At 46.6% G+C, this 14,839-nt stretch overlaps 1 protein-coding gene across 1 annotated transcript in view; it reads left to right on the plus strand.

The window, feature by feature from the left end:
- NUP214 (nucleoporin 214) overlaps nucleotides 1–14,839 on the plus strand; it is a 97,038-nt gene that overhangs the window by 42,111 nt on the left and 40,088 nt on the right. Inside the window, exons 24-26 of the mRNA XM_048512150.1 lie at nucleotides 941–1,049; nucleotides 5,609–5,684; nucleotides 10,748–10,856. Coding sequence (XP_048368107.1) covers nucleotides 941–1,049; nucleotides 5,609–5,684; nucleotides 10,748–10,856 — 294 coding nt within the window. The remainder of the gene's footprint in view (nucleotides 1–940; nucleotides 1,050–5,608; nucleotides 5,685–10,747; nucleotides 10,857–14,839) is intronic.

Below are 14,839 nucleotides of genomic sequence, written 5' to 3' on the forward strand. Positions count from 1 at the left end.
GTAACCTTTGGTCTGCCACTGAGCCAGACTCATAGGCGGGCAGTTGCCTCTTGCCTGATGGAATCTGCAGCCAGTCGCTTAGCTTTTTGAATTGTCCTGTAGAAACTCATAGACAGACAAAGGCCAGAAGCAGACTCATGCAGTTCTTGACTTTTCGATTTTCAAAGGTAAAATATCTGCCACTATTTTAGAGCCAGCGTGGTGTAGTGGTTAAGAGCAGGTCTAATCTGGAGAACCGGGTTTGATTCCCCACTCTGCCACTTGAGCTGTTGGTGGCTTATCTGGGGAATTCAGATTAGCTTGGGCACTTCAACACATGCTAGCTGGGTGACCTTGGGCTAGTCACAGTTCCTCAGAGCTCTCTCAGCCCCACTCATCTCACAGGGTGGCTGTTGTGAGTGGGTAAGGGAAAGGAGTTTGTCAGCCCCTTTGAGTCTCCTCACAGGAGAGAAAAGGGGGATATAAATCCAACTCTTCTTCTTCTTCTTTGTGCCTTGCTGTAGTCCAGATTTTGAACATGGCTTGAGTGCAGATCAGTGAAGTGTTTCAGCAAAGGGAGGGGAGGAAGAAGACAGGCAGTGGTGATGTTAAAGACCAAGAGAAACAGGACTACAATTCCCATCAGCCCCTGCAAGCAAGGCCAATTGACCATGCTGGCAGGGGCTGATGGGAATTGTAGTCCATTACATCTGGAGTGCCAAAGGTTCGCCACCACGGCCCTAGTGGTTTGCTATACGTCATCTGTGACTTGATGGCATGTTACACATACATACGCTCACAAGCTACTTGCAGGCTGACCGCATCCAAGAGGGCTGAGCCATAGATGATTCCTATTACTTAATAGATGGTAAGTCCGGCTGAGCTTGTTTTGACGCCTTGTGTGTACCGTGGGAGTCATAACCGAAAGAATAACCCATCTTCTTCTTACTTTTCTTAAAAGCTGTGAGCACTTCCTTAACTGAGTCTACCTTGAAGAACGTCCCTCAGGTGGTAAACGTGCGAGAGCTGAAAAATAATGCCTCTGCCCCTGCCATTGCTACAGTAATAGGGTGGGTGAACACTCTTCTATGGTTTTTACGTGACCTGTCGGTTTTAGCTGTACTTGCAGGAAGGCTCAATTGTCAGCAGAGGGTAGTGGTGTTACTTGAAGCATTGCTTGTTCATTGTATTTAAATATTAATATCCCACTTTAAGCATAAGCATAAGCATTTTATTGTCATTGTGCCCGCACAACGAAATTTACAGCAGCATTCCTCGATGCACACAATTTCAGACTCATCCCCCATCCTCACTTTCCCCTTCCTCCACCCATCCCTCCACAGCCCCAAACACATCAACACGAAGCCGCAGAGTTTAGCATAGCCACAGCTCTAGAGTAGAAGCTGTCTCTAAGCCTCTTTAAACTTTGGAGAGACCAAAAATGACTTACGAGAGAATCAGATGTGTCTTCAGCCGGTCTGGGATTCTGCACTTGGCTCATCTGAAGGCACCAGCTAAACACCAAAGCAGCAAGAGCTCTTGGGTTGATACCCGAGGGGTTAAACTTCTGACCACAGCCAAGCTCTATAGTACCTGCAAACGGGGCACAGCTAAATTTGGGGAGTTTTGTAAGGAGCAGAGAGGTAACAGCAAGACGAAAAAAGGTTCTAAAAAAGGGAGCAGCAGTGGTGTAGTGGTTAAGAGCAGGTGTACTCTAATCTGGAGGAACCCGGTTTGATTCCCCGCTCTGCCGCTTGAGCTGTGGAGACTTATTTTGGTTATTCAGGTTATTCTGTGCACTCCAACACACACCAGCTGGGTGACCTTGGGCTAGTCACAGCTGTATGGAGTTCTCTCAGCCCCACCTACCTCACAGGGTGTTTGTTGTGAGGGGGGAAGGGAAAGGAGGAGAAGAAGAAGAAGAAGAAGAGTTGGATTTATATCCCCCCTTTCTCTCCTGTAAGGAGACTCAAAGGGGCTAACAATCTCCTTTCCCTTCCCCCCTCACAACAAACACCCTGTGAGGTAGGTGGGGCTGAGAGAGCTCCAAAGAACTGCGACTAGCCCAAGGTCACTTGGGACTGCACATGCTAATCTAGTTCCCCAGATAAGCCTCCACAGCTCAAGTGGCAGAGCGGGGAATCAAACCCGGTTCTCCAGATTAGAGTGCACCTGCTCTTAACCGCTGCGCCACTGCCCCTTTGAGCCTCCTCACAGGAGAGAAAGGGGGGATATAAATCCAACTCTTCTTCTACTTTAGAGTTAATTCTGTTGTTCCACAACCTCAAAGAACAAAGTTATTATTCTGAGAGTCTATGACCAGTTGATGATTCAAGTGTTTTAAAAATTCTGTTCTGATAAAGTTAATGCTTTAAAAACACTGGACTGTAACTTGACAATCCTTGACCAGTCAAATAACCAAGCGTAATTTGCAACTGCTAAAGGTGTTTTGCTGTTTTGAGTGGTGAGATCCTGCTCACAGCTCCCTTTCTGGCTTGGAAGTGTTTTGAGGGATGGGTGAGGGTTGGCTACTAAAGGGATCTTTGTCTTTTATTATGCCAACTGTGAGCACTTGCGTTGCTAAAAATCAAGAGCATCTAGGCCAAATGTTCTCTGGTCTCATGAAATTTGATCCATCTCTGGCTTAAGCGCTGAATCTAAACCCTCCATTCAAAACTGCCAATTGCAAACTCGGAATAGAACTGCCCCCATCCAATCCCATAGCAGGCATCACAACACTGCAGGGAGAGGGCATCCCCATATGCCAACATTCCCCTGAAGCTGAGCTGTTGGGCCTAGTGCCCAACTTCTGTTGGCATCCCTCTGTCTTAAGGAAGCAAAGGAAACAGCAGTGTTGAAAGAAGTAGGTAAGCAACCTAGAAGAGTCTGAAAAGCTGCACAAACCGGTGTGTCAGCTTGTAGCAGGGATGAGGCCCAGCAAATTGACTGGAGACAAAACAGGGACTTCTACCATTAAAGCTACACAGATCTGGCCCCGAACGCTGCCTGGGAATGGAAATGGCTGAGCATCAGAGGACCTCACCTGTCTGGAAAGGGACGATGGTGCTAAAGTGAAACAAACACAACCAAATACCTGCTGTTCCAGATTATGGATGGAAAAGAGGTGGCTACTTTCACTCCGCTATTCTAATAAAACAACAGCTGGCCCTCCCCAGTTTTTCAAATCTCCTCTAGGCCATTGATCCCCCACCAACTATCTTGGCTTTTCCCAAACAAGGCACTGGTTATCTCGGCTCTGATAACTGCCAAGGCAGACGTATCAGAGTCATTGCAAAAAGAAGGGCCGCTTGTTGTGACTGGAGCATGAGATGAAACGTCCTTGTGGAACAGGAAAGGTCAAATGCTTGTGTTTTTTAAAGCAGGGCAAATCAAGGAGGCCTGATGCAGCCACAACAGAATTCTAGCAAACGTCACATGCCAGCCAGCTCAGGACAATGACGGCTCCAATGTGTACTTTACCTCTCCCGTGGGCTGGCCTTTCTGTAGTGCTTGCAGTGTACGCAACGCATTCTCATTCCGTTCTGATTGCCACACTTATTATGTCCCATCTAGAAATGTTTGACATAGGCCAGGGGTGGCCAACCTATAGAACTCCAGATGTTCATGGACTATAATCTCCATCAGCCCCGGGAAGGGGCTGATGGAGATTGTAGTCCATGAACATCTGGAGTGCCATAGATTGGCCACCCCTGACATAGGCTCTTTCCTGAGTCTTCCTTCTCCACCTGAGATTTACACTAAGGCCTCATGTCAAAAATTTTCTCTCAATACTAGAACCAGGGGGCATTCATTGAAAATGCTGCGGGGAAGAATTACGACTAATAAAAGGAAACATTTCTTCACGCAACACGTGATTGGTGTTTGGAATATGCTGCCACAGGAGGTGGTGATGTTGACAGAGAGAAATTTTTCTCTCACAATACTAAAACCAGGGGGCATTCGTTGAAAATGTTGGAGGGAAGAATTAGGACTAATAAAAGGAAACATTTCTTCACACAACGCATGATCCATGTTTGGAATATGCTGCCACAGGAGGTGGTGATGGCCACTAACCTGGATAGCTTTCAAAGGGGCTTGGGCAGATTTGTGGAGGAGAAATCGATCTATGGCTACCAATCTTGTTTCGTTTTGGTAGATTGTATTATTTTTCATAATTAACAAAAAGAGACAGAATAGATACAAGTATTGTTAACTAAAATGAATCTTAACTTTAGTAATTTATACTTAAGAGAGCTTTTAAAGTTTTCCAATAATATTTCACAAAATCCTTATTAAATTTTATTAAATCTATAATTTTAAAAATTAACTGTTACCTATACCCAAGAAGAATATTAGTATAACAATTATACTATTATTTCTGAGCTTCGACAATAAACCTCTATCATTTTCACCTCTTGGTCAGTCTCTTTATCAATATTAAAAAGAAAAACAATGCACTTATTTTTGTATAACACTTATTTTTAGTATAACAATTATACTATTATTTCTGAGCTTCGACAATAAACCTCTATCATTTTCACCTCTTTGTTAGTCTCTTTATCAACATTAAAAGAAAAATAATGCACTTATATATTTTTTAAGACTAGTAGGCAAAATACAATTTCTTCGGTATTCTGTTCACAAAGTTTGTTGGTTTTGCCATTGTATCACGTTCTGTTACTCTCCCATTTTTTTATTACGTCATTCTTCTGCTTTTCATTTAATTATAGATGCCACGCTGGTCACTGTTTTCAAATAATGAAACAATTCTTCCTGCTCCTTGGGAAGTTCTTTGGTAGAATTCCTAATAGCATTGTGTTGCTATAGCAAAGATAATTTTTAGTGTTGTTTGCATTTCTGCATGTATCTCTTTCCTGAATTTTCTCAACTTTCTTCATGACCACTACATGCGATAAAAGTGTGGACTGTTTGTTAATAAGTAATAAACTAAATGCAGTGCTCTGAACGCTGTCTGAAATACTTTCTAAAGGCTATTTTTTACCCTGATCTTAACAACAGTGATGGTGCAATCACATGTAATGTGCAAAGACAGGACAAAACCTGCTCACGCCTGATTGGAAGTTGGCTGCTTCCAGTGTACCAACTCACACAGAGATGCAGCATCTCAGAAACCTCTCCCAACCATAGTTTGCAGCTGGTACCACAGCACTATGGTTGATTGTATAAGCAAGAGATTGTATAAGCAAGAGCCGTGGTGGCGAACCTTTGGCACTCCAGATGTTATGGACTACAATTCCCATCAGCCCCTACCAGCATGGCCAGTTGGCCATGCTGGTAGGGGCTGATAGTAGTCTTCATCTGGAGTTATAGAACCACTGAGCTTTAGAGAGTATAAATGAAGTACTTTGGTTAGCCTCCCTGGAAACCATCTCTATAGCTGCTGGTCTGGGGCGAGGTGGGGGGGGGGGGGGTGGGGGTTATTTTACTGTCAATTTATTGTTGTTTTAATTGCAATTCATGATTTTACTGTGGTTTTTATTGTGTTTAACCTTTGTCAGCCACCTAGAGCTGCTAGTATTAAGGCGGGGTACGAATATTATAAATACATAAAATAAAATTAACAGCTGGTGGTTAGTGGGCTCTAAAATCTTTTTCCCCCCCTTTCCAGATCGTCAATTCCTCAATCTGCAGCTCAAGTCACGCACCAGGGTTTGACCGGGGTGGCTACGAATCAAGCCAGCCAGGTATCTCCTGCATCTGGAACTGTTTCTACAAGCCAGGAAGGTTTTCCCACGGTTTCAGTCTGGCTGGGTGTTAACCTACTTGGCATCGCTATCCCCCATTCAGTCTCCAGAGCCCCATTCGGATGAGCTCTGCGTTGCCCGTCAACCTTCGGTTTGTTTGCTGTTTTCTAGCAGCAGTTTCCAGTCAGCCAAGAATTTTAAAATTCTCATACACCGTAATGTGTCTGTTTAGCCCTGTTCTTCAGAGAAGCAAACTCCCAACGTTCAGTCCTGCCTTTCAGTACTTGCCAGACTCGCCAATTAAGAACATAAGAACAAGCCAGCTGGATCAGACCAGAGTCCATCTAGTCCAGCTCTCTGCTACTCGCAGTGGCCCACCAGGTGCCTTTGGGAGCTCACATGCAGGATGTGAAAGCAATGGCCTTCTGCGGCTGTTGCTCCCGAGCACCTGGTCTGTTAAGGCATTTGCAATCTCAGATCAAAGAGGATCAAGATTGGTAGCCATAAATCGACTTCTCCTCCATAAATCTGTCCAAGCCCCTTTGAAAGCTATCCAGGTTAGTGGCCATCACCACCTCCTGTGGCAGCACATTCCCACAACAGAGTTAAGCAAGGACTTAAATCCTGTCCATTGGAGTCATTGGGGTGTAAGCGCTTAAGCTTGGGTGAATAATGCCCTGGTTCAGTGAGTAAACTGTGGAAATGGTATCCATCCACTCCCGGCTGCGGGGCTTTAAGATCTGCCGTGTTCTCTCAGTCTTGTTGCTGAAGGACACCACTGTGTCACTCCATTCTGTGTTTTCCTGCCTGTTTCTGTCCCAGTGAAGGGGGGACAGAGGCGTAGCAGGGCCAGAGTGCGCCCGGTGCACACTTTTGTGTTTTCGGCACCCGCCCCCCTCCACGGCACCCTGCCCCCCCCCCCTTTACCTTAGTTCAGCCTGGAAAAGCGGCCTGTTCCCTTCAGGCTGAAAACGGCCTGGTGGGAACTACATTTCCCATGAGACCCTGGGACTCGCAAGGTCTCCTGAGAAGCGTAGTTTCCCACCAGGCCATTTTCAGCCTGAAGGGAACAGGCCACTTCTCCAGCCTTCACTGTTTCACTAAGGTAAGTGCGTGGTGGGGGCAGGAAGGGGGTGCCACGGAGGGGCGGGGGTGATTTTCCGTCCCCAGGTGCTTGTCCGGTGCAATGTGCGCACGTCCTGGCCCCCTGGTAGTTCCGCCTCTGGGGGGAATAGCAAATGTAAGAAGGACAAGATGATTCATTAGACTGCACTAAGCTCAGATTCCACCTTCACCTCCTCCTCATTGGGGTAAAGCAGACAGGGAAACACCAGAAATGCAAAAGCAGACAGCATAATGGCTTCCCTTAGCAAAGAGATTGAGAGGAGGGACGGAACTTACAGCACCATATTGGGCCGCAAGATTGGCCGTTTGTAATCACCTGACTCCCAAGAGCCAGGGTTCTGATGGTTTAGTCCCACCCTGGGCTTCTTTTCACCCCAGTCAGCTTACCTGCATGACGTGTATTTGGCTGCCTGTCATCTGCGGCCCCATAATGCACAGCCATCTGTCAGTCTCAGCCGCTTTCCCCCCACTGTAAGCTAACCTCATAGGGTTGTTGTCAGAATGGTAAAGGGTTATAAAATAATTTTAATGCCAAAATGTTGCCAAGTGGGCATCGAAAGGTGGTTTTGAAAATTAAAGGAAGCCCCAGAGAGGTGATGTAAGCTGTGGAGTGCCGCAATCATAAGGTCTTTCTGAGTTAGGTAATTGTCTCATAAACTCACAGCCCAGTTTAGAAGCCCTGATGTGCAGAGGCGCACCATGGGTAAATGGCACCCAGAGACAAATTGTCTCCAGAATGCCCCCCCAGGCTCTGCCCCATCGCCACCCCGGCTCCGCCCCTGATGCCCCCAGGCTCCACCCCCCACTGACCTTGACCCCGCCCATGTCACCATGGACATGGCAAAGGTCTAGGGTGCCCACCTCCTCTCCCCCTGCCGGCTGGGCTCCCAGCCGGCAGCCTGCAGTCTTTTCTGACTCATCGTTTTTGCGTGCCTCAACTGACATGGATAGGTTGAGGCACGCGAAAACGACGAGGCAGCAGGACTTCCTGGTCACGTGGGAGGGCCAATTTTGCGCCCCCCACGTGACCAGAAGAGTGGTGCCCGGGAACAAGGGGTACCCCTTGTCCCTAGGTAGATACGCCACTGCTGACGTGAGCTCCAATGTCCCCACTTGGCCTGATAACTTGGGTTGAAAATAGGGCGAGTACAGCTGGGGGGGTCCAATCGTATTCAACTGTAATGCATTCTTGCGAGGATTTCTTTGGAGTCGCTTCAACCAGTAGCGATTCCATCTCTTGAAGCAAGGATCCCCAATATGGTAGGCCATTGTGCCTACTGACATCTTTTTTGGTGCCAGCAAAGTGTTTTCAGAAGTAAGGGGAGCCACGTGGCGTTCTTACCCAGCTGGGCTTCTGAGTTGCCAGTGAAGATCTGGCTAGCTACATAGATTAAAATAATGTTGTTTCAGTGGCAGCTGCCACCATGATATTTGTTTTGTTCTCTCTCGCCTCTCTTTCCTCGGGTATTTTTAATTAGATTTACTTCTGCACTTGGGCCTCCTCTGTATGTAGCTGTTTCCAACAGCAACCATTTTGTGGCTGCACCTGCTACCCTGTATCAGAATTCAAAAGGTGCCCATAGAAGAAGAGTTGGATTTATATCCCCCTTTCTCTCCTGTAAGGAGACTCACTTAAAAACTCCTTTCCCTTCCCCCCTCACAAAACCACCCTGTGAGGCTGAGAAAGCTCCGAAGAACTGTGACTAGCCCAAGGTCACCCAGCTGGCATGTGTTGGCAGTGCACAGGCTAATCTGAATACCCCAGATAAGCCTCCACAGCTCAAGCAGCAGAGCGGGGAATCAAACTCGGTTCCTCCAGATTAGAGCGCACCTGCTCTTAACCACTATGCCACTGCTGCTCCCTTGGAAGGCTGAAAAGGGTTGGAGAGCCCTGTCTCAAGAAATAGAGGGGACACCATTCTGGCTCGAGAGACGTGCCAGTCCCTGGCTGAAAACTCTTTTTCTGCAAAAGCAATACAAACTCCAAAGATTCCTGCCATTAACCTTCCATTGGGATCGACCATCATATTAGTCATTTATCTTTGTTGTGTCTCTCTCACATTTGCTGTTATCTCTTAGTTTGGAATGCAGCCGGTTGGGCACCGGTGGCCGATCTGCCTGTTCCTGGTTCCAGGACTATCCTGTTTCTGAAAGATTAAGCTTAAAACAAAGCAAAAACAGAGGAGGTCGTTAATGCATCCGGCACCCTTATCCATTTTCACCCTTTTTATCACAGCAGAGCCGTGTGGAAGGGTCTTAATTCGTCTCGCAGAACTATAAGACTTGGGCCTGCATAAATGGGAAGAATAGGCCTCTCTTTGAGTTGTTTTTTTTACATCTTTTTTAGGTTAGTGTTAGTACGGTTTTTAGTATCCAGCCTGGGCCTGACAAGTATCTCCAGCTAAATTGAATAGAATAGAATAACTTTAATGTCATTGTGCACACACATTGTGCCTTGTGTGTGCACAATGGAGCAGCAGTGGTGTAGGAGGTTAAGAGCTCGTGTATCTAATCTGGAGGAACCGGGTTTGATTCCCAGCTCTGCTGCCTGAGCTGTGGAGGCTTATCTGGGGAATTCAGATTAGCCTGTACACTCCCACACACGCCAGCTGGGTGACCTTGGGCTAGTCACAGCTTCTCGGAGCTCTCTCAGCCCCACCTACCTCACAGGGTGTTTGTTGTGAGGGGAGAAGGGCAAGGAGATTGTAAGCCCCTTTGAGTCTCCTACAGGAGAGAAAGGGGGGATATAAATCCAAACTCTTCTTCTTCTTCTCCTTCTTCTTCTTCTTCTTCTTCTTCTTGTGTCTACACAATGAAAATACAAAACAGTGAAAATACAAAAATACAGAAATACAAAACATTCCCCGATGAACATCTCTGCAATCTGCACTAGGCATTGGGGGGCTGCAATCCGCACACCCCCAACTTAACAGCCATCCCTACACAGCCATCTCTATGCAGCCGCCACCACGTCAACACATCGCCATGGAGTTAATCATAGTGTCTCCTCCGTGTCTTTAAGATGCAAATGGCGTCTCCTCCGTGTCTTTAAGATGCAAATCAGTGGCCGCTTAAGACCCAGTGGGATTTAATGATTAGAGCAGAGGTAGGTAAATTGAGGGGGATGGGTTCCAGATCCAGAGCTTTGCATCCAGGCCTCCAGCTGCTTTCACAAATTGTTGGGAGCATCTTCTCAGCGCATGTCAACTCATTCCAAAACCATGTTAAGCAACTCAAGGGCTGTGGAGAACAATATAGTGGAAGATCAGGCCACAGCAAGCAGCAACTTCTGGCAGCTTGCTTGCCCCACCATCTTCAGCAGGGAGCAGCAGTGGTGTAGTGGTTAAGAGCAGATGTGCTCTGATCTGGAGGAACCGAGTTTGATTCCCCGCTCTGCCGCTTGAGCTGCGAAGGCTTATCTGGGGAATTCAGATTAGCTTGTACATTTCAACACACAACCTTGTGCACTTCAACACACGACCTCGGGCTAGTCACAGTTCTTCTGAGCTCTCACAGCCCCACCTACCTCACAGGGTGTTTGTTGTGAAGGGGAGAAGGGAAAGGAGATTGTCAGCCCCTTTGAGTCTCCTACAGGAGAGAAAGGGGGGATATAAATCCAATTCTTCTTCTTCTTCTTCTCCCTTCTTCTTCTTCAACTACTGGCATCAGTTACAGGAAGAGCCAGCACCCAGTGCGGAGCCTCACGGCTCTTCCTTTACAAAGCAAATTAGCTTTTCATGAGAGGTATTAAATTCAGTTTTAAGAGATTATGTGTTTATTCGGTTCAGAGGCCAGGATATTATAGCTGCAGCTTCAATTTTTGATTTAAAACCTTAATTTTCCTCCATCATTTGTTTTTATCTGTCCCGATTGAGCCACCAAAGCCCTTTCACCTGCTTCCTGTATGCCCAAATGGCTCTGCTTTTTTCATGTTTTAGGTTCCTCTGGCATGTTCTCTTATGATGCAGCCTCCATCCACCACTGCGTCCTTAATGGGTGTCGTCACCACGTCCACCAGTCAGACCACTTCAGGCAAAAAGAACTCAGGTCAGTTTTCTATGAGTAGTGGCATCTTTTATAAAAATGTTTTGGGGCTATGGGGCAGCATCGATAACAAGAAGAACCTGGATTTACACCCCACCTTTCACCCCTGTAAGGAGTCTCAAAGTGGCTTACAAACTCCTTTCCTTTCCTCTCCCCTAAACACACTCCTTGTGAGGCAGGTGGGGCTGAGAGAGTTCTCACAGAACTGTGACTAGCCCAAGGTCACATATCAGGCTTCATGTGTAGGAGCAAGGAAACAAACCCAACAAGCCAGAACAGACTGAGGATCTAGGGCCGTGGTGGCGAACCTTTGGCACTCCAGATGTTATGGACTACAATTCCCATGACACCAATTGGCCATGCTGGCAGGGGCCGATGGGAATTGTAATCCATAATATCTGTAGTGCCAAAGGTTCTCCACCACTGATCTAGGGAGAGGGCAACAAATTCAACTCCTTGGGCACTGCTGAGCGACCAGCCAAGGCAGGGCTGAGGGCCACAGGTGTACTCTGAAGCCCTAGCTTCTGGACTACATCCTGCTAAATCCATGGTAGCAGTCTTTCCTGGAGAGTGACTCCAGCTGGGAAAGAGCAATGTTGTGAGTCACCAGTTCTGAGAAGTGTGAGGATGAGGATTATCTTTAAATAATCAGTGTCTTAATGGTGGAATCAGTACTACCTGGCCAACACATTTCTCCTGGTGACCCTGTTGGTTTTCCAGGTGCAGCTGGTCTCAGCCAGGACTTGCTCCTCTTCTGCAGTCTGTTCCTAGGACAGTGGTGGCGAACCTATGGCACGGGTGCCAGAGGTGGCACTCAGAGCCCTCTCTGTGGGCACGCACAGAGGGCCCCCCCCCCCCCATACATCTAGGCTGGCCTGGGCCACTGGGCTCGATTATTAGCATTAAACCTAAGACCTAATTTTGGGGAAGCAGTGTAGGTAACCCTGTTAAGCGCTGTTAAACCCCACTGATTTTCATGCGAAGAACTAAAGCACGATCTGTTACCTGGGAGTAAGCTTGGTTGCTGGCAATGGGGCTTACTTCTGAGTAAACCCTCCTAGGGTCGTGATTCACCCATTGGAAGAGTTGCACGGTTGCTTCAAAGCAAAGCCACCAACTACCACCAAGCTTACTCCCGAGTAACGCACGCCTCGGAGCCAACCGTTTTTTCTAAACTAAAACCTCAGTATTCAGGTTAAATTGCCGTGTTGGCACTTTGCAATAAATGAGTGGGTTTTGGGTTGCAGTTTGGGCACTCGGTCTCGAAAAGGTTCGCCATCACTGTCCTAGGGGCAGAGTTTTTAATGTAGAGAAAAGAAGGGAGGGGTCCACAGACTTTGCGTTATGGGGGTGGGGGGTGTCTTGCCTTTGGCACAGAGATTCATAGATGCTCCAAGCACCTGCACCAGGTGAGACGGCATCAGCCCTCCTTCTTCCCCACCTTCAAGTTTAGAAGGATGGGGGATGGGGAGGGCGGGGCTTGTCCATGTCACATTTCCCTTTGGAGATGTTCCCAGACACCGGTGCCGCTACAGCCAGGGTCCATGTGCTGTCTTCCTCAGCTTCATGATGGGCAGAGGAGCAGGGGACCTGTCGTGATGGCCACTAACTGGGATAGCTTTAAAAAGGGCTTGGACAAATTTATGGAGGAGAAGTCGATCTCTGGCAGCAGTTCTCAACCTGTGGGTCGCGACCCCTTTGGGGGTTGAACAACCCTTTCACAGGGGGTCGCCCAAGACTCTCTGCATCAGGGTTCTCCATCTGTAAAATGGATAAATGTTAGCGTCGGGGGTCACCACAACATGAGGAACTGTATTAAAGGGTCGCAGCATTTGGAAGGTTGAGAACCACTGGTCTATGGCTACCAATCTTGATCCTCCTTGATCTCAGATTGCAAATGCCTTAGCAGACCAGGTGCTCAGGACCAGCAGCTGCAGCAGAAGGCCATTGCTTTCCCATCCTGCATGTGAGCTCCCAAAGGCACCTGGTGGGCCACTGCAAGTAGCAGAGTGCTGGACTAGATGGACTCTGGTCTGATCCAGCAGGTTCTTTCTTATGTTCTTATGATCCCCAGATAGGGTAAGGGAGATCAGCTTTGGTTCTGTCTGGGATTTCTACATGCACTGGCACAGCAGAAGTTTTTGCTGATTTCTCCCCTCCCGTAGAAATTATCTGAGTCCCTCCAACAAGCCTGTGGTTCCCCCACCCTGCAGGGAGCAGCATTTTGGGTTGCCATGGGGAGAAGGAATCAGCAGAAATCACCACCCTCCTTGTGCCTGCGGCTATTCTAGGCAGGATCTGATCCCAGGTCCTCTGGGGGCCGCTCCGCTTTTTCGATTCTGACACAGCATTGCTGCCGTCGTCTCCTAGGCTTGCTTTATGACCCAGCTGGATATATTTTACGAATTCAATACATTAAAAAAGTCATTATTTCAAACATTTCTACCCTGCCTTCCAGCTAGCGCTCTCAAGGGAGCGTAGAACGCAGTTGAGACATGATTAAAAAACCCCAACCAAATTGATTAAAACACTGACACACAGCAAAATAGCAGCTGACAGAAAAATCAAAACAACTAATGGGTGAAATCCAATAACTGCCTGGGGGAAGCGCCTTGTATTCACTAAGCACTTAAAAGCCATTGAGGTAGGTACCAAACAAACAGCAAGTGCGGTATGAGTACCTTAAACGGGGCATCGCCACCGATTCCTGCCCAGAGGAAGGCAAGGTCACCATTTTAAATGAAATAAAATAGAATAAATATCCCATGGTGACTCCATCACCTTCACTGCAGACTGAGAATTTGAATCTTTGCCCCCCCGGACATAATTCAACAGACCAGCGAAGTACATCGCAGTAGCTTCTGCAGTCAGCCTGGAAATATATATAGTTTTAAATCAGCCCTTGCTAAACAAAAAGATTTTTATAAACTTTATTAAATCCTCAAATTTTACAACTTTATCAGGAAACAGCAGAGAAAAAGAAAATGTTTTAAAAGGAGGTCTTTAAATTTTATCATGTTGCAGCCGAATTAAATTAATTGGACTGCATCATTGACAGTATCTCACCAAAATGTTCATGTCTTTAAAACACTGTAAGTTTAACCGTTAGATTTAAAGAGGTTAATCTTAACAATCCGCTTGCTGATTTTGGGAGTCTGTTTTTTGAATTCCAAATGTTGCAGGGGCAGCTGTATTCAGATTCAAAGCAACAGATGAACCTTCTTTGGAATGTCAGGGATATAGTTCAATAATATACATTCTGGAGTATTTTCTAACTTCCTTTACAACCCAGAACTCGTCAGAACTTGCTTTCAGTACTTAATCAGAACCCAGAACTTGCTTTCAGTACTTAATCGTCCTTGGGCAAAACCACCGCCTATGAATAAAATCAGCTGATTGTGCATTAGAAAACCATCATAAGCATGAAGATGGGTTATTACTTTTGGCAATCTATTTCAGAATCAAGTAAAGCTGGTTTATCATCTAGCACCGTGGTGGCGAACCTTTGGCACTCCAGATGTTATGGACTACAATTCCCATCAGTACCTGCCAGCATGGCAAATTGGCAGGGGCTGATGGGAATTGTAGTCCGCAACATCTGGAGTGCCAAAGGTTCGCCACCACTGATTACAAGTTCTCTCTAAAATTTAAAAAGGCCACTGACAGTGTAAATTCCCAGACTTCTGTTATTTCATACCCTAATGCTAAATTCCATTTATACTTGAATTTTGATGTCTCCATTCTTGTTTAATCACCCATCTAAAAAAAGCTCAGAAATACATGTTATGGATATTGGAACCATGATTTTTTTCAAAATTGCTTATTTGCCTTACATTAAAAGCATTACAAATTAAACTTGTTAAATAGCTCTCCATCTGATAGTAGTCCTACCCAGTGGTGGGATTCAAATAATTTAACAACTAGTTGTTTACAAGCACCATTTTAATAACCGGTTCTGCCGAAGTGGTGCGAACCTGCTGAATCTA

This window comes from Sphaerodactylus townsendi, linkage group LG12 (assembly GCF_021028975.2).
Source record: "Sphaerodactylus townsendi isolate TG3544 linkage group LG12, MPM_Stown_v2.3, whole genome shotgun sequence".
In the NCBI taxonomy this organism is placed as follows: Eukaryota; Metazoa; Chordata; class Lepidosauria; order Squamata; family Sphaerodactylidae; genus Sphaerodactylus; species Sphaerodactylus townsendi.